This window comes from Vombatus ursinus, unplaced genomic scaffold (genome assembly GCF_900497805.2).
Source record: "Vombatus ursinus unplaced genomic scaffold, bare-nosed wombat genome assembly UNPS02008961.1, whole genome shotgun sequence".
NCBI classification, from domain to species: Eukaryota; Metazoa; Chordata; class Mammalia; order Diprotodontia; family Vombatidae; genus Vombatus; species Vombatus ursinus.
Window position 1 is genome coordinate 3,823,333 of NW_020948739.1, and position 20,195 is coordinate 3,843,527.

The window sequence follows — 20,195 nt, forward strand, 5'->3', positions numbered from 1 at the left end:
TCAATATAACAGCCAAAAAAACTAATACAACCTCAGGCTGCATTAGAAGAGGTATGGTTTCCAGGATTAGATTGGTGTACAACCACATGGCTCAGTAGATAGAATGCTGAGCCTAGAGTCAGGAACACCTGAGTTCAAATCTAGCCTTAGACACTTGTGAGCTGTGTAACCCTGGGCAAGTCACTTAACCTCTGTTTGCCTTAGTCCACTGGAGAAGGAAAAGGCAAGCCACTCCAAAGTATCTTTGCCAAGAAACCTGTCCATGGGGTCATGAAGAGTCTGACGCAACTGAACAACAACAACCTATCCTTCTATCTTCATGTATTTGAACAGTTAATATATTAATGAGGGATTATAGTTCTTCCTATTAGCCCCCATAGTGTTGTTGTTGCTGTTTGTCCTTCCTTTTTGAAGAGGACTATGACATCAGGAAAGTGATACCATGCAGAAATGGAGGCCCATGGGTAAAGTTGAAAAGTGTTGAATTTAATCTTTATTTATTCTAAAACTTTTTATCAATGAGAAGCAGAATGGGCTGACCTTACAAGGTAGTGAGTTTTCCCTCACTGGCCATCTTTCTTCAAACAAAGGTTGGATGGCCATTCGTCAGGTAGGATGGAGAGAGGATTCTTTTCCAGGTACAAGTTGTCCTAGGTAATCTCTTAATGGCCTTTCCAACTCTGTGATTCTGTGATAGCCCACTGATTTCTGAGCCTTACCTACAAAAACGCCTGGGAAAGCCTAGGACTTAATCACAGAATGTAAGGGGACCTAGAATGAAGTATTAAACTGACTGCAAAAAAAAAAAAAACACAGCCAGGCATGGCGATATTTTTATGAAATACAAACCAATTCCTTAGGGAAATTATCCACTTGCTAAATGGTCCCAAGAATTGCTGTCTGGAAAAGAATTCCTTCTCAGAGCAATCCCTTCCTCAAAGTAGGAAAACTAAAAAAGGGAACAATACCACTGGCCAAGCTTATTATTAGTCACTCTCATGGGCAATCCATAAAGACAGTGGGACAGTTCTAGAGGTAGGTGGGTAGGACAAACCCAGCTTTTGATGAGACATGTAGAAAATGCTTTCAGCTGGGGAAGGGAAGACTGCCAGGAGCCACATGGAGCTTCGAGAGCAGAAATGTTAGCAGGGGCAGCCACTGTAAGGACCAGTGACCAAATACTCAAGGACCAAGACTGTGTGGGCCTATTAGTCATGAAGTGTCTGTGTTGCTGTGGTCATCCTAGACTATAGATCTCAAGATCATTATGTATTGCTTTTCTCCCCTTAGCCTCGGAGGCTCGAAGCCTTTTCCTTCAGGTCACAGAGAAAGTCTGTTTGCCTTTCTTTTTTATTTGTTTTAGATATTACCTTTGTTTTGTACAGGCATTTGCTTGTCCTACTTATTTGGAATATTGTTGAGAGGAGGCAAATGAGGGGAGGAGTAAGAGAGAAATTTAAGGCTAAAGTATTCTGTCAGAGCAGAACTTTCTCTGGTTGAGGATTTTGAGCTTAAAAAAGGAGAGAATTATATATTCTTTTGTTACAACTTCCAGAGCAGTGAAAGAATGTACTGGGAAACTCATCTAGTGGATAGTGTTGGACTTGGGGGTTAGGAAGTCCTGAGTTCAAATCCTGACTCATGTACTTAATCAGCTGAGGGACCCTGGGCAAGTCACTTAACTTCTCTGTACTTTCCTCATCTGTAAAATGGAGATAATAAATAGTATCTACTTCCCAGGGCTGTTGTGAGAAATAAATGAGATAATATTTGTAAAGTGCTTTGCAAACCTTAATAACAATTATTGTCTTTTGTAGTTCTTGTTCTTTGGGTGAGGTAAGAAATTCAGAAGAAAACATCAAGATCACCTGAGTGTGGCATAATGGACTTGGAATCAGGAAGACCTGGGTTGAAGTCCTGCCTTTTACACGTACTAGCTGTGCTAATATGGGCAAGTAATGTAAACAACACAGTGCATAGCAAACAGACACATAGCAAGCACTCAATAAATGCTTGCTGGCTTGGTGACAGTGCCTGGCACATAGTAGGTACCTAATAAATGCTTGTTAGCTTGGTTAGCTTCCTCAATTGTCAAATGAGGAGGCTGGACTACAAGTCCTCTAAGACACTTTCCAGCTCCAAAACCATGATCCTATTCTCTGTGACTCCTTTTTGGCAGAGTTAAGAACTGCCACATAAACAAGGCTTGTCACCATTCTGAGTCCAAGAGTAAATGGGAATCTCTAAGCCCTTCTCTTCCAATAAGGTACTTAGCTCCTGCTTAAACTAGGGTTGTTAAAGCTGAGGAAGCTTTCCAAAGGAAAGCCCAGGGCAAAGCTTGAAAGAGCTGCCTCACTGCTATTCTAAAGGAGAAGGCATCCATTTAGAGAGAAGGAAGTAATGTGCTGGGAGATAACAGAAAAATGCCACATTAGTAACAGCACTTTCACATGGGGCTTCTCTCAGTGACTGCTGTCAACACAAAAGAACAGTAGAATCAGGAGTCAAGAATCTCATATAGAAACCCAGTTCTTAACTTTCTGGGCTTCGATGTTTTCATCTGTAAAATGAGGATGTAAAACTGGTTAACCTCTAAGGTCCCTTCTACCTCTGGGTATATAATCCTATAAAAAGTCTTCCCCCGCCCCCACCTCCTTTGCTCACATGCAGGGGTTTTATTTGCAAATATTTAACAATCATCTCTTCAGGAAAAAATGCATTAGACGTATTAAACTTTTAAGTTTAATCTGCATCATCAACACATCACCATGCAACATCAACAGACCAAAAATACACCCCTTAGGAATCCCCTCCCCGGTTTCCAGTAGTGAATGATGTATTTGTATGTTATCAGTTAATTAGCATACTTGACACATAATCTACTACTTTTCCCTTATAAACTTTAGCATCATTCTTGTTAGGTTGCAGGTTCCTTAAGAATCCTTGCCCGACAAAAGGTGTAACAATAAACTTTTGCCAACTTGACTTAAAGACTGCTTGGGTTTGTGAATTCATTCCAGAGGACCCCATCCTATACTCTGGTCCTTGAGGGGTCAAAATCTCTTGGACCTCTACATTTCCACCATATTCCTGATCACATGTAACTTTATTTCATTTCTCTGAACTTTCATGTTCTTATTTCTGATCTGTAAAGATGTGGACTGGTTGATCTCTTAGAACCCCATTCAAGTGCTAACATTCTAGAAATGGGGATGATTCACAAAAACAGTCCTACTTGCCTCCCAACTGCTTGAAAGATGGAAAGAAGCTTGATTGGTTGTTTAGGGCCAAGTTCTGGTTGGGTTTGGAATTGCCCTTGGGTTTTCAAGGAAAGTCAAGGCCATGGGGAAAATGGATAAAGAACTTCCACAGGTCAGTTACATTTCGGAAGTGATAACTGGTTAAACATCACTCATAAGATGAAAGAGAGAAAGACCTTTCTCAATGCTCATTCTTCCAAATGATTACTTTTATTTTTCTTTTAGTGCCTTTCCTCCATTAATTATTTCCTATTTATCCTGTACATAGCTTGTTTGTATATATTTGTCTGCTTATTTTCTCTCCTTCTCTCTGTTTCCAACCTCCAAACCCCCCACCCCATTATATTGTGAGCTCCTTTTGGGCAGGGACTATGTTTTGCTTTTCTTCCAATCTCCAGTGCTCACCACAGTTTCTGGCACATAATAGGTGCTTAATAAATACCCATTGACTGACTGGGAAATGCTTATTCCCTTTCCTATTTGGCCAATAAACATTTATTAAGTACCTACTATGTGGTAAAAAATAAGCACCTACTAATGATAATAATTAATACTTATTGATTTACTGGGGATGGGAATAAGCATTCCCCAGTCAATGAGCATTTATTAAGCACCTATTATATGGTTAAAAATAAGCACCTATACTAAGGATAATTAATACTTTTTGATTGACTGGGGATGGGAATAAGCATTTCCCAGTCAATCAATGAGCATTTATTAAGCACCTATTATGTTCCAGGCACTGTACTAAATGATTTACAAATATCTCATTTGATCCTCACAGCAATTCTGGCTAGGTAGGTATTATCATTCATCATTATTTTAAAATAGGGGAAACTGAGGCAAACAGAGGTTAAAGTGACTTGCCTGTGTAAGTACACAGCTAGTGAACATCTGAAACTGGATTTGAACTTGGGTCTTCCTGACTCCAGGCCCAGCACCCTGTCCACTGATCTATCTAGATGTTTCTGACTGATTTTAAGAAAGAAAACAGTCATGTTTCTCTCTGGGTTTCATATATATAATATCACATACGCATATGTATATATACATTTATATAACAGGGTGTATTATAACGGAAACAGAACTGAATTTGGAGTCAGGAGAACTAGGTTCCAATCTAAGCTCTGCCACTTCCTTTGTGACCCTGGGCAAGTCATTTGATTTCTTTGGGTCTCTATTTCCTCATCTGTAAAAAGAAGACATTGCAATAAATAATCTCCTGTCCTTTCCCACCCTAAATTATAAGACTTGCTGCTCTATGCCAAGCTTACCACTCCTTTAAAATTTGGCAACCAGCCTCAGAAGAGTAAGTTAGGGGGAGGGAGCCCCTGCAAGGAGACCGGGTGATTCCGTTTGCATCCTGATGGGGTAGCTGGCTCATTCTCTTAGGATGTGAGATGCTTACGGCTGGATGGTAGGTGGGGGGGCGGGGTGTGTGTGGGTGTGTGGGTGTGTGGGTGTGTGTCGGGGGGGGGGTCAGTGTTTGGCTGGAGGCTCCCGCCTGAGGGTGGGGGAAACGCATAGGTGAGGGAGGACACAGGTTGAGGCTAGCCAGTGGGAAGGGTGCAGGTGAGGGAAACGCAGAGGCAACGCAGGTGAGGGAACTAACTGGCCAGGTGAGAGCACCAAGGGTGGGAGCTTCACAGGTGAGAGGGAGAGAGGTGAGGGAAAACACTGGCGAGAGCCGCGCAGGTATGCGGCGGGGTTAGGAAACGACTGGGCAGGTGACACCCCAGCTGGGGGACTACACAGGTGAGAGTGGTGTAGGAGGGAGCTGCGCAGGTGAGAGGGACGCAGGTGAGAGAGATGCCGGTGAGGGAATACAGTGGCAAGAGCAGCGCAGGTTGAGGGGCGGACTGCCCAGATGACAGAGGGCATGTGGGGGGGGGGGCTTCCCAGGTGACAGCGGCGCAGGTGGGGACTGCCCAGGTGGGGATCGGCGTGGCCTCGGCTCCTTACCTGGTTTCTATTGTACCAAAAGCCGGAGAGGGAGCCGTTGCCCGCGCCCTGAGCCCCGTAGGTGAAGTTCCATGCCAGCTCGTCCAGGATCTCGGAGAAACCCACGTCCCCCGAGCCCTCGGACTGCAAGGACGCCATTAGGTGCCCGCGTGGGGAGGCGGGGAGCGCCCCGAGGGCGAAAACCCCGCCGCCCCCTCCTCTCAGTCTGCTTGTCTTTCTTCTCTCGCTTCACCCAGCCTGGCCGCCTTGTCTAGAGCGAGCCCTCCAGCACCTTCAGCTGGCCGTGGGGAGGTGGTGGGGGTGCGGCACGGAGGAGGCGGCGCTGCCCCTGGGGAGAGCAGGGCAGAGGCTGCGCGCACACTTCCTGGTCTGGCACTGGCACCTTTGGGGTGGGGCGGGAAAGCCACCTTACTATCGTGCAGTCACCTCAGGCAGAGGTGGAAGAAGATCCTGAGGGTGAGAGGCGGCATCCTAACCCCCTTGCCTCCCGCACCGCCATCAAGAAGTGGGGAAGGGGCCTAGGAGGCTTTCACCTGGACCTCGCACTAATAAAGCTTTGGACCGAGATTCTGGAAACCTGGGTTCTGGTCCCTGACCGGCTATTAATGAACTGTGTAGCCTTACACAAGCTCCCTAGCTCCACTTTGGACCTCAGTTTCCTCATCTCTAAAATGAAGGGTTTGAATTAGATGGCACTTGAACCTTCTAATTCTAAGTCCGAGCCGTAGGGGAGAAAGGACTGTCTCTAGTGGGTACCGGGTAAGCAATCTGAAGGAACTTGGCTGGTGAAACGAAGGAAAGAGCTACGGTCTTCCCTGCTGAGGTCCTAATAATGATAATAACCGAATTATTTTAAAGTTTACAAAGTGCTTCAATACGTATCGCATCCATGCAGCAGCCCTTGGATAGCCCTGAAGAAGGCTTCCAAATGGAGAAACAAAGATACCAATGGAAAACAAAACAATCATTACCCTGCAATTTTATTTGTACCTATACTGTGGTATAGTTTCTAATTGCATTTCAAGTGTGAGAAGCATTCATTCCCCAGTATGCACTTTCAGGAACAGAACTGATATATACATTTTAAGTGCAGGAATTATTATTATTGTTGTTGTTGTTGTTATTTAATCCCAATACAGTACCTAGAATAAACTGGGAACACTCAATAAGTACTTCTGAAATGAAGTACCCCGCAGTTAAACAACAAGCATTTATTAAGGGCCTACTATTTGCAAAGCTTTGTGCCAAAAACAAAACAAACAAACAAACAACAAAAAACAAGTTCTTGCCCTCAAGGAGCTTCCATTCTAGTGTGGGAGACAACATGTAAATAATTTGGTACATTGAAGACAGGTTAGGTATAGAGGTAATCTTGGAGAAGAAAGCTCTAAGATTGGGAGTGGGGATGGAGAGGGGGACTGGGAAAACCTGTATTTGAGTTTCCTCTTGAAGATAGCCAGGGATTCTTAGAGGCAGAAGTGAAGAGGGAGAGGATTCCAAGCTGGAAGAAATCTGGAAGGTAAAGAAATTGCCTTTGTTTGTCCATGCCTTTCCTATCTCCTTTCGGAGAATGGGTTTTAGGATGAGCTATAACTGTTGCCAGGAAACCAGGATAGGTATAGTAAACAAAGGGATTTGCCCAAATTTTGTCTGCATCTGTACTAGAGTTTGGTGTTTCATAGCAGCTGATCTCAATGGCCCTTCCGTTCCATCTTTAAAATTCTGTGTTTCTATACACTGTTTTTGGTTGGCTATACAATATAGACACTTGTAAAAGGGGAAAGGAAGGCACTGTGCTAAGTGCTTTACTACTATCTCATTTTATCCTCACTCTGGGAAGTAGGTGCTGTTATTACCCCCATTTTACGGTTGAGAAAACTGAACCAAAAATCAGTTAAGTGGCTTGGTCAGGATTACACAGCCAGTAAGTGTCTGAGGCTGGATTCCAACTCAGGTCTTCCTGACTCCAGATCCATTGCATCACCAGCTGCCTCTGATTGGGCCTCTGGGATTTTTAATCAATAGCTTTTACAGAAAGAGCTAGAAGGATTCTAGAAGGTCATCTATTCCAAGCCCCTCATTTTATAGATAAGGAAACTGAGGGGAAAGGTGGGCAAGTGATTTGCCCCAGGGCACACAGATAGTTAGTGGCAGAGTCAGAACTAGACAAAAGATGTTCTGACTCTGAGTTCACAATGCTTTTCCATTTAGCATCCTTCCACCACAGAGACTGCCCTCTAAGTAGTGAAGGTTTTGGGAGGGGGGAAGGAAGAACAAGTATTTCCTTTTCCAGGAGCTCTGTGTGTGTGTGTGTGTGTGTGTGTGTGTGTGTGTGTGTGTGTATAGAAAGCAGGCAGCAGCCACCTTAAGGATGAAAAGTGATCTCAGAGGCATTACAGTTTCTTGCTTGAAACATTAGGTAGGGAATGGTAAGACCCCTGGAATTTGGAGCCTGAGGACTAGGGTTCACATGACAACCCGGCTGCATATTTACTTCTTGGGTCACTGGGCAAATCCCATCACCTCTCTGAGCCTTAATTTCCTCTCTGTAAAATAAGGGGATTGGACTGGATGGTCTCTGAGGTAGCTTTTGGCCTCTAAATTCTATGAAAATTGCATCAGCAGAAAATGAACACTGGGACTTTTATGATTGGAACTGATTCTAATTTTTTTTTTTGCAGTGACATTGCAGAAGGCAATACTGACTTTGCTTTCTGCTGAGAAACCTTCTGAGTCCCAAACTATAATAGAATTAAAAAAATAAATATCTTCCAATATGGCATCGAGTACTCACCAACTCAGTCACTGCATAGTTCACTTCCACATCTGGATATTTTAAATAGCAGTTATTGCTTGTTCAGTCTATTTTTATTAATGATTCTTCATAATCATCCTGCCCACCACATTGGTAGTGTCCTCTTCCAGCTCTAATATTTTATAAATCTCTGGTCCTTATTTTACAGGAGAGAAGAGAGGCTTAATTGGATTATAGTGATTCAAGGGTGAAGCCAGGAACAGAACAGAAATTATTATTCCTGATACAGAGCTAAATATATTTAGTTCCTGCCTTCTGAGTCTTGTACTTGCTCTCACTTTACAGTTGTTTTTTTTTTCTTTTTGCCTTTTGCACTGTATTAAAAGTACTTATTTCAGAAGAAGCAAGCCCCATATTTAGTAGGAGACAGCTGATTTTATGCTTTGTAATATGTTTTCCATATTTCAGTATGACACTGCTGTTTGTGTTGCTATCCAAGTGTGTGCATATGACTGAAATGACAAATTCATGGTCATTATTCCTTCCCACACAGTTCTTACGAAGAAGGCAAACATTAAGTGGCTTGCTTTGTGTCCAGTGCTGTGTAAGTGGGGTAAAGACAACAGTGCGTGGAAAGAACACTGGATTTGTAGTCAGATGACCTTGTTCGAATCTAGGCTTTGCCATTATTTAGTACCTACCAATGTGACTTGGGCAAGTCACTTAACCTTTCTTGACCTCAGTTTCCTCAGCTGTAAAAATGAGTTTATAGTACATGACTGCAAGGTCCCTTCCAGCTCTAAACCTATGATAAAAACTATTCCCCAAGAAACGTTTAGACTTTTATTAAGGGGAGCTATACTAGTCCTCATTGTAGGAAATCAGACTGGGACATCTTCTACTGTTGCTGGTATTACATTTTGTTGAAACAGAGAGGCCACTTTGAAAGACTCAGCAGGCTGTGAGGGCTCTCATCTCCTTTGTAAAAGATGGACAGCCCCAGACATTAAGCTTTTCAGAGTAAAAGGCTGACACACTCAGAGCTATGTCGCCAGTATCTTCAGCCTCAACTCTTTTTGCTTTGGACTAAATTTCCTGGTCGGTGGACTTAGAGTCTCTCTTTGGGCGCTCACTGTTGCTCATGGTGTGCATTCCATAGACCTCTAGATTTTAACCTCTAGAGCTTAATTAAAGTGGTCATCCTCCATAGTGGGGCTATTTGCCCAATAGCTATCACACACATCTGGGGTTCAGGGTTTCCCAGTTTTTTCAGTTCCAAATCTCTTCTACTCTTACATGTAGATGAGTAGGCAAGGAAAAGGCTAGAGAAAAAGCTAAGCCTAGAGTGCAAGGTCATTTTCTTTCTTTTTTATTTTTTTTCTGCCTAGCCACATTCCTGGCTTTTGATAGGTAGCCATAATGAGGAAAGAGAGAAAACATTTTGAGTTTAACTCTACATGAGAATACGGACTGCTAGGTGGTGCAGCGGATAGAGCCATGGGCTTGGAATCAGAAAGACTCATCTTCATGAGCTCAAATTCGGCCTCAGACACTTACTAGCTTATGACCCGGGACAAGTCACTTAACCCTGCTTGCCTCAGTTTCTCATCTATAAAAATGAACTGGAGAAGGAGATGGTAAATCACTCCAGTATCTTTGCCAAGAAAACCCCAAATGGGGTCACAAAGAGTCAGACACAACTGAACAACAACAAGCCTTTCTAAAGTAAACTAATCCATGCTAAAGGACTAATTTTGCATTAATAAGGTAGTAATTATCCATCTTGAGGGTTCTGTATTTACATTTTAACAAAAAAGTTCCTGGGACATAGTTCCTTAGCTCTGTTTCTCAAACTTTCTGGTATCAGGACCTCGTTATATTCTTTAAAATTATTGAGGACATCCCAAAAGCTTTTGTTTATGTGGGTTATAGCTATTAGAAACTGAAATGCTTTAGTATTATTAGGAAAAAGAGCTTTGGCTTCTTGGATTCTCTGAAAGGGTCTCAGGGATTCCCAAAGATCCCCAGATCACACTTTGAGAGCTGATGCCTCAACTTGGAGGAATGTTTTTCTGAGAGTGAGAAACTCAAACACTGTGGGAAGGCCTGTGGAGGGTATGTTTAAGGACTGAGGACCTTTCAATGTCCCTCAAATCACATCATTTAAGTGACTACCTATTCCATATGTTTTTAAGGCTGGTCCTAAAAAAGAAAAATAATGGTTTTATTTTTGGTAATGGGGAAATTAGATAAAAGTGGGTAAAGATAATGACCTTAGTTTTAGAAATGGAAGATTTGGTTTTAGATGACCTCAGGACAAATTCTAGATTCCATCTCTAAGTGAAAACATCCTATATGTAACAAGGAATACTGGAGTAGACAGATAATCTGAAGTGAAGATAGAATAGGGATTCATCTATATACAAATCATAATTCAAACTGTGAGTATAAGAATGAAAGAATGAGAGAGCACTTATTAAATGCCTACTATGTGCCAAGCACTAAGCTAAGCACTGGGGAAATAAATATAAAAACAAATACAGTACCTGACAACCTCTTGTACAATGCCACACACTGGTATACTTTTCAATGAGGATATAAAGCTTTAAGTACCCTTCTCACAGGAGGGAGGGAGCTTGTCAGTAATTAGGACCTTCTCTGCTCTTGCCAGTTCACTGCCCAAGTTTGTCCCCAATGCTTTTCGGTATTGAGGAAGATACCATTTTATGGCAGATGGACACTGCACTCAAGACCTCTGGCTAATGTAGAGGTCCTCACCCCTTCATCCTCTGTCTGCTTTATCAGTAAAACTAGAATCTGTGAATCCAGGCAAACTTTCAGTACCCTTGATTATACCAGTAGGAGAGGGAGCACCCCCAGTAAGTGCTACTTTTGCTTTTAACTCTCTTTGGTTTCTGGGTTATCTAGCAGATTTAAGCTTCATGTAAAGAAACTTCCTAACACAACTCTGGCAAAGAGAAATGGGTAGTCTCTAAAGGTAGTGAATTCCCTGTCTCTGAAAACCTTCCTGCAGAAGCCAGGTGAACACCTGTCAGGGACATTATAGAAACTGCTGTTCAGCATTGGGTTAGACCAAGCTCCCTTCTACCTTTAAGATTCAGAACTCATGTGACACATACCACCTCCTCCCCATTGACGCTTGAAATAATTCTAGGTTTAACAAATACTAGTTTATTGAAACAGAGTAGGTTGCATCATACCAGCAAGTTGAGTGTGTGTGTGTGTGTGTGTGTGTGTGTGTGTCTGTGTCTGTGTCTGTGTACGTGTCTGTGTCTGTGTATGTCTGAGTCTCTGTGTCTGTATCTGTGTCTGGGTTGGGTTCTTACCATATTTTGTTTTGGACTCTTTTGACAGTTTGGTGAAGCCCATGGACCTCTTTTCAAAATAATATTTTTAAATAATTGAAGAAAATGACAAAATTCAGTTGAAGGTTAGTGAAAATAAAGATATAGTTTTTCCCATCTAACTTCATAGACTCCATCAAACATATGGACCCATTAGGAGTCCATGAACAGCAAGTTAAGAACTCCTTATTAATATTATAATATTTATATTATATTATATTATATATAATTATAATAATTAAAGAGCTCTAAGTTTAGGGTATATTGCATGCAGTATCTGGTGAGCTACCATGTTAACATATGGCTCATTGCTGAAGGATTTGAGTGATTTGGGTTGACTAAGCAATGCCCTTTTAGGTCCCTTTATCCTATGATGTTGGCAAGAGATATCTACACCAGAAGGATTGGCCACTAAGCCAGGAGGAGTGGCCCACTCAGTGAACCTTGAAGAGATGACTTCACACTCTGGCTCCCTCTTGTTTCTCATCTGCCAAGTGTATCAGAACTGTTCAAGTTTCTACCTGGAGGCACAGAGGAAGATTCCCATGGTATCTAGGAGCATTGAGCCACTGAAGTACATGTGTTGACTAAGGCAAGCCTGAAACTGACTCTCAAAGCCCTAGCTACCACTTCTGCTTTCATTTTCTTTCCTCCTTATAGGCGACTGAGCAATGATCCATTGGATAGATGTCTCAGTTGGTCAGGTAGGTAATCATTTATTAAACATCCAATATGTGCTGGGCACCGAACTGTTCTTAAGGAGCTCACAGCCTAACAAGGGAGACAACATTTAAACACAATGTGAAAACAGGATATGTGTAGAATAAATTAAAGATGATCTCAGAGGGAAAGCCCTAAAATCAGAGGATCATCTTGTGAGGTTATGTTTGATTGGCTCCTCAGTTGGTGCCAACTATGTTTCCAGAGGTCCCCTGTTCCAGTGGTTCTTGGAGATGACCACTGGCAGGACAAGGATCCTAAACCCTGGCTTGGCTTGCCTATGGCCATAGCCCCGGAGGGACTTGTTTGGACAGTCCAGAGTGAAGGTAAAGGTGAAATGCTAATTCATCAGACCCACAAAATGCTTCAAGTTTTGATGTTTTAAATAGCATCACCCCATAAGAACATAATAGTAGTTATAAGTTATAGCTAGTGCTTAAGTCTAAGCAATGAAAACTCTTGAGTCTTTTGTGCTTAGAATTTCCTTTGTTTAAGGGAAATAAATGACTGTCCCATACCTGAACTGGATTACTGTCCCCTTTTTGGGAGACCCTAGATATGAGTGAAACCTGAGCTTTAAGAGATTTCTCCCCTGCAGTTCCAGAGCCAGAGAATAATCAAGAAAGAGTCTGACCTCTCTCTTTAGGGACAAGGCTTCCCCGGAACTGAACCTGGTTCCCATATGTAGGTCCAGAAGTAAAGGGGCCTTTAGTGAATTGAGAAAGGGCAAATGACTCGGCCTAGGCCCAGAAACAGTTGTTTTTACATACACATATTATTAATTATTATTGTCATGTTAACAAATTTTGTTAAAAACATGACAGACTTTGGCAAGGAAAAGACAAGTCTTCCCCTTTCTTTCTGTAACACTAAATGTAAATATGGTTATTATTCTTCTCTGTGAGGAACTTTCCATGTCCTGCTTGTAAGGGTGTGGTTAGGATGAATAACTGAATCATTATGAAGTAATAAACAGGCTAACTAACCAAGGGCAGGTTTAAGCAGTGTACAGTGTATAGCATTTATTTTAGGGTAAGTCAATATTCAGGTAATTTATCCAGGGCAGGGCTTGTATGGAAAGGGAGTGATGCAAGTAGGTAAATACCAGCCTCATTCTGAAGGCTTCTGCAGGTAATAAACCTGCTGACTTTGAAGGAATACTGTGTACCAGGCTTCTAACTGCATAGAAGGATGACAGAAGCAGACACAGAAACATAGCTTTTAGAATTATACGTATTTATTTTTCTTAATAAAAAAGACTTGAAGCTCTTCTGGATTCTTGAAATTATTTTCCTATTTCAAAATCTGATGCAATATAAAAAACATTAGTTGATTCAGATTTGATACTGGCAAACAAAGTAAATTATACCTGACAGAAAGATATTTAGGCAAACCCAGTCACTCTGAGACTGTTGTTGTTGAGTTGTTCCAGACTCTTTGTGACCCCATTTGGGGTTTTCTTGACAAAGATATTGGATTGGTTTATCACTTCCTTCTCCGGCTCATTTTACAGATGTGGAAACTGAGCAAATGACTTAGCCAGGGTCACACAGCTAATAAATGTCTGAGGCTGGATTTTGAACTCAGGTCCTCTTGATTCCAGGCCCAGCACTCTATCCTTTATGCCACCTAACTACCCAAGAGACTACCACCTTCCATTTGCTCTGATTGTTATCTTGCTTAAATAGTTTTCTCCTTCATTAGACTATGAGTCTCTTAAGGGCAGGTAAGTGTTTTTTGCCTTTTTTTGTATCCCCAGCACTTAGCACAATGACCAGCACATAGTAAGTACTTAATAAATGCTTGGTAATGAACTGACTGGACCAATGGACTTCAGTTTTTCAGAGATAAGTATTTCTTTTTTAAAAGTTCAGTTCTATTGCTATAGCTTTTTTTCCCCCTCCCCTCTTACAGGGGGACTTAGGGAAGCTAACCAATTTACATGATTTCATTTCTCCCTCTTCATTTTTTCCATTAGCAATCTCATTGCTCTCATGGCTTCTTTATGCTGATTGCTGCATCTTTTTCTCCAACCTTGACCTTTCTTCCAAGTTCCAGCGACGCACAGGACATTTCTACCAGTACTTCAAACTCCACTTGTCCAAAATCAAACCCACCTTTCCCCTAAAACCTGCTGGTCAGAGGTATCCTAGTAAATGTTTAACAACTGGCTCTCTCAGAAAAAAAAATAATGTAAAGATGACACACTTTTAAATTTAATGTGCATTATTAACATTTAATAATATAAGAAAATGATAGGAGAAATGTTCAAAGTTAACATTTCCCCAGTAATTTTCTAAAGTACAGACAAAATAAGCTCTGATTTGTAGGATTTGCTGATTTCCAAGGCATAAAAATAAATGGGGGCAGTTAGGAGGCAAAGCGGATAGAGCACTGGCACTGGAGTCAGGAGGACCTGAGTTCAAATCCGGCCTCAGACACATAACACTCACTAGCTGTGTGACCTTGGGCAAGTCACTTAACTCCAATTGCCTCACCAATAAATAAATAAATATAAATGCTCACACTGAAAATTTAACAATCAGCTCTTACCATCTGGCTCTAGCACATCTCTGGTGCTGGTTCTTCTGACCTACTTATTTCTGTTAGTGAAGTTTCCATTTGCTCAGTCACCACGTTTGATCCCTTTGGTAAGGATTATCCATCATTCCTCCCTTGGATCTCGCTGAGTACTTGTTTCGCACCTGTCTTGAATTTAGCATGAGTGCAGAGTTATTGTCTCATTCATATTTTTTTATCTCTGTTGTACCTAGCATAATGCTTTGCAAATGGGAGACATTCACTGATGTTTGTTTCATACACAAGGAGATAAAGAAACCAGGTAAAACGTATTCTTAAAAAATTATATAAGGTAACAGATTTTCATAGTGGTAAAATAATAGCTAACATTTACATGACACTTCCTTTTTGCTAGGCACTATGCTAGAGCACTTTACAAGTATGATCTCAGTTGATCCTCTCCACAACCCTGGGAGGTGGGTGCTATTATTATGTCCATTTTACAGTTGAGGATACTGAGGTCAAATGACTTGGTCTGGGTCATACAGCTATTCAGTATCTAAGCCTGGATTTGAAATCAGGTCTTCCTGATTCCCAGCCCTATCCACTATACAACCTAGCTGGCCATTCCTGGCAAACATTTCTGTCAGCTAGCTGTCTTCTCTTTTATCTGGTAACTACTTGTTAATTACCTGACTACAGAGATAGAATGGTAACTTACATTTGCATAACATGGGGCTTCAGATTCTAAGGCTCAAAATCTTTCAGTGGCTCTCCATTACCATGAGAACCAAGTCCAAATTCTTTAGCTTGACGTCCAAGACCCTGCACAATCTGTGGCTAATCTATTCTTTTTGCTTCCTTCTCATCTTTTCTATATTTCAGCCAAACCACGAGCTTTTCTGTTTTCTAAACATGTCCTCTGTTTTTCTACCTTCTTCCTTTGTTTTCAAAGCCCAACTCAAGTGCCATCTACTCTATAAAACTCTACCTGATTTTCTTCATCAACCAAAAGGATTCTCTATCTCCTCCAAAGTCTGGGATAATTTTGCTCCTAGTACACTGATTTCTGTGAGAGCAGGATTTTATATTATTATCATTATAATTAAAATAATAATAATAGTTGTTGTTCAGTTGTGTCTGATCCTTCATGACCAAGTGTTCTTAGCAAAGATACTAGAGCAGTTTGTCATTTCCTTCTCCAACTCATTTTACAGATGAGGAAACTGTGAGGAAGTGACTTGGCCAGGATCACATAGCTAGTAAGTGTTAGATTTGAACTCAGGAAGATGAGTCTTCCAGACTCCAAACCTGGCACTCTACCACTGTGCCTCCCAGCTGCCCATTTAAGGTTTGCAAAGTGCTTTACAAGTATGATCTCATTTGATCTTCACAATAACCCTGGGAGGTAGGTGATAAGGTAGGTGGTATTATTATCCCCATTTTAAAGATGAGGAAACTGAGGCAATCAGAGGTTAAGTGACTTACCATTGTGTTGTGAGCTCCTTGAGGACAGGGATTGTCTTTTGCCTCTTTTTGTATCTCCAGTACTTGAAACATAATAAATATTTTTGACCATTTTAGGTGTTTAATAAATATTTTTGATCATTTTAGGGTTTAGAACAGAAGGGGATTTTAGGAATCATCTCGTAGTCCAAACCCCCTTATTTTACAGATATGGAAAGTGAGACTCAGAGAAGGATCAAATCAGTAATAAGTAGCAGAGCCGAGATTTAATCCTAGGTCCTCTTACTCAATCCAGTCCTCTTGCTACTACCCCAGACTGCCTTTTCTCCCTACTAATTAATTTGTATTCTAGGTTATAAAATGCATAATATTTGGGGCACTGTCTTATCTAACTTTTGTATCTTCTCCCCTTGCCTCTTTGCACATAGTAGGCATTTAACAAATATTTGTTTAACTGAATAAAATTTCTGTCTTTCTTGGACACTCATTCTAATATTTATGATAGCAGTGATTCTCAAAAAATATGCTGTTCTGCCCTCATGAAAAGCAAAAAGTTGCCAACTTTTGTCTGTTTTAAAGCGTCATCTCACCCCTTGTCCCTACTGTCTTCCTCTGCATAGCTTGACACTTCCACATTCCTTGGCCCTCCTTGGCCCAGTTGCCATATGCTTCCTGCTCTTCTGGCTTTGGCTCTGGGGAAAGGTCACAAGAGTAACTCTATTTATTGAGATGCCAGTAGAGAGGAAATAAGGAAAGAACACAGTGAGGACATAGGGGAGGGAAAGGAAAGGTCTGTGTAATAGGTCCAGAGGCCAGCCTCTGCTCAGAAACCCCTATTTATAACCAACTTAAACATTCAGTGGGCCCTGATTCCTCCTGACAAAGAATATTTTGCCTGGATCAAAAAAAACAAAGTTTGAGAACTACTCTTTGCAAGTCATCTCTCCATCATCAATTAACCTTTCCAAAGGGATATTTACTGTAAAGATATAGCCAGATCAGATGTACAAACATCTGCCCCCCCTCCTCCCCCCGCCCCGAACACACCTGGGGACACACTCTCCTTTAAGCTACCTTGGTCCCTGTTGGTCAAGCCAACGAGTTTGTACATAATGTTGTTCCCACTGAGGTCCCCAGCAAACACCTGCTGGATAAGTCCATCTACTGCTGGGCTGGGTCAAGTAGATGAGTTAATACTTTGTTCCTCACCAACCGGCTTCCAGAAAATCCTGGCATGGGTTCCAGCTCCCAGAATTCTGGAGGCTCATTCTCCTGGCTTTTTATTTTTTGAAGCTCACAAGTTCACAGCTATTTCTAATCTCCTTTACCTATCACAGGAAATCAGAGACAAAACAGAGACAGAAACAACAACTGGGCTGCGTGTTCAGAGGCCACATAAGTGGCCCAAGGCAGGGATAAAGGCCTATGGCCCTCTCTCCACCAAGGAATTTTCATCAGTTTTTGTCTTTCCATGCCCAGGCAAGAAATGGCATCCTCCACCTTCGTTTGTTTGTTGATGCCTTCAATGAGACCCCAGTTCTGGCTACATAGTCAATCAATAGTCTGCTTCTTCATCACATGGTTAGCAGACCAGAACCAGCTACCAAATATCTGTGCATTCTTCATATTAGGAAGGACATTGCCATTATATACCATCATACTTTTCTGGAAACACCTCCTCCTCCCCAGACAGTGCCTCTTTCATATGGGGACTGCATAAGCCAAACCTTCTATATATTCTTTTTTTTTTTTTGGGTGAGGCAATTGGGGTTAAGTGACATGCCCAGAGTCACACAGCTAGTAAATGTCAAGTGCCTGAGGCCAGATTTGAACTCAGGTCTTCCTGACTCAAAGGCGGGAGCTCTACCCACTGCACCACCTAGCTGCCCCTTCTGCTATGTATTCTTAACAGCTCCCCAGTACATTAATAACAATTGACATTTACATAGTGTTTTAAGGTTTCAAAATGCTTTACACACATTATCTCATTTTACCCCCACACTAACCCTGTGAGGTAGAGGTTTAAAGGCATTATTCTCATTTTACAGATAAGGAAACTGCGACTCACAGAGGTTAAGTGACTTTTATTAGGTTGCACAGCTAGCATGGAAGTGTCTGAAGTAGGATATGAACACAGGTCTTCCTGACTCCATCACTAATGTTTTACCTGCTCTTTCATGCTGCCTCTCATTTCTGCATTCCTTGGTAGAAGGAACTTGATAAGCATTTGTAGGATAGTTGCTGATCTGTTATCCTTTCATAGGCGGTTGTCATCATGGCATAGTTCTCTGTTGATTCTTCAGTTTCTAGGCACAAGTTGCATCCTGCTAGAATAGAACTTTTTAACTTTTTTTGTGTGTGTTGTGGACCCTTTTTGCAGTCTGATGGACCCCTTCTCAGAGTGATGTTTCTAAATGCATAAAATAAAATAAGCACTTAAATTATGCATTTATTATAACAATATAAAATTATGAATAAATAAAATTAATTTTAAAATTATAAAAATAAAATGCATAAGATTAAACTATGCATTTAAATGCATAAGATTAAAAAAATTGATTGCAAAGGAAAACAAAAGTTAATAAAAAATAAAGGTGTAATTATTTCCCCCTATCCAAGTTCATATACTCCCTGAAATCTATCCCTGAACACCCAGTTAAGGAGTTAAAACAATTTTAAATATGGAGTAGGATTATCAGATGAAATATTTTTTTTCTAAAAAATGAGTGGAGGAATGGGTCAAAAAACAGGAACACATAGGGAGAGTTAGGTAGGGAACCTATGGAAGAGTCAAAAAGAATAGATTTTGATTCTGTCCCTTAAAGTGATGGAAAACTCTCATCCCCATGTAGAGCCCCCTGGAGAGGTGAGGTAGCCACAGAATTAAAGCTGGGCAGTGTTATTGAAAACCAGTTGATGGGATGCACAGCCTTGCACTTCTGTAATTACTGAACTTGAAAAATGAGGCCAAGGGAATAGTCTGTCTGCAGGAGCATTTTAAAACCGAAGGAGGGAAATGCATTAGAAGAGAAACTGAAGAAGTAAAGGCAAAACAATTAGAACAACCCCTGAGGTCCCTTCCAGCTCCACGTCTCTGAGGAGGCCAGGGGGGAGAAAGAAGCAGCTGCCCACAGAACTGTCAGGCAGAAAGAAAGACTTCAAGGTCAGGAGCAGAGGGTGGAGAACATACTCCCCAGAGAACATACTCTCTGTCCTAATGTAGGAGAGTACAGGTTGAACTGTTCCTGGGGGGAAATGTGGGTGTTTTGAAACAAGAGACTCTTGAACAGCAGAGGATTCATTAGCTACCTGCATCCTGAGATCAGATGAAGCAAGCATACATGTCTGAACTGGCAGCAAAAGACACTTGGAAAAGGAAACCTTGTGAATAATTAGGGATAATTAGGTTGCCAGCTCATATATCATTATGACTTGCTTCTTAGGGATGTTGTACATATTAATTAGTTAATGTTTGCAAAAATAAGTTGCAAATACTGTGTGTCTTTGGCACAGAATTGGGTCTAGAAGTGTGATGAATCTAATTAATTCGGGTTGATTTCACACGAACTTCAATTGTAAGCTAGTGATTCTTCCCGAGATGGGGGCTTCTGGTGGATGTTTGAATGTAGGAGAATATGCTGTATGCTGAATAAGAGGTTTCATGTACCAGGTTAGCATTATAGTGGTTTTTTGGGAAGGGGAGGTCTCTTCAATTGCTTTCCATGAATGCAGAAGATACCCAGTTTGTCAGTTCAGTAACTAATGGTGAATATTTCATGATTAAATTTGTCAGTATCTAAACCATAAAGCTCATGTTTCAAAAGAGCGAAACGGTCAGTTAAATGTTTGGGTTTACCAAACACTCACTTACCCCACCCCCAGTGTACCTTTATGGAAGCTGTTTTTACACCCAGGAAGATTTTCTGTTGGTATAAATCCATTTCCCGTAGCTCAAGCCTATTAACTGAGCTTTGCTTTGGGTGGAATTCATCTTGTTGTTCTTGTTCAGGCCTGTGATGTCATCAGGGCAAGTTACTCCCAGCAAGGAAATGACTTCTACTCATGCCAACCAGCAACTACCCTTATAGTCTGAGAGAACTGGCTGGGGCACTGAGGGATTAAGTGATCTGCCCAGAGTCATGCAGC

General features: G+C 41.4%; 1 protein-coding gene and 1 long non-coding RNA gene across 3 annotated transcripts in view; one reads left to right on the forward strand and one right to left on the reverse strand.

The window, feature by feature from the left end:
• The window catches only part of NIPAL2 (NIPA like domain containing 2), a 131,203-nt gene extending 125,686 nt beyond the window's left edge, over positions 1–5,517 (reverse strand). For both annotated transcript variants that reach the window (XM_027849869.1, XM_027849870.1), the window contains exon 1: positions 5,223–5,517. In XM_027849869.1, the coding sequence (XP_027705670.1) occupies positions 5,223–5,360 (138 nt within the window). In that variant the 5' untranslated portion in view covers positions 5,361–5,517. The remainder of the gene's footprint in view (positions 1–5,222) is intronic.
• A 6,325-nt stretch (positions 5,518–11,842) lies between these two features.
• LOC114034285 overlaps positions 11,843–20,195 on the forward strand; it is a 32,128-nt gene continuing 23,775 nt past the window's right edge. The window contains exon 1 of the long non-coding RNA XR_003568084.1: positions 11,843–12,046. This is a non-coding gene — a long non-coding RNA (uncharacterized LOC114034285). The remainder of the gene's footprint in view (positions 12,047–20,195) is intronic.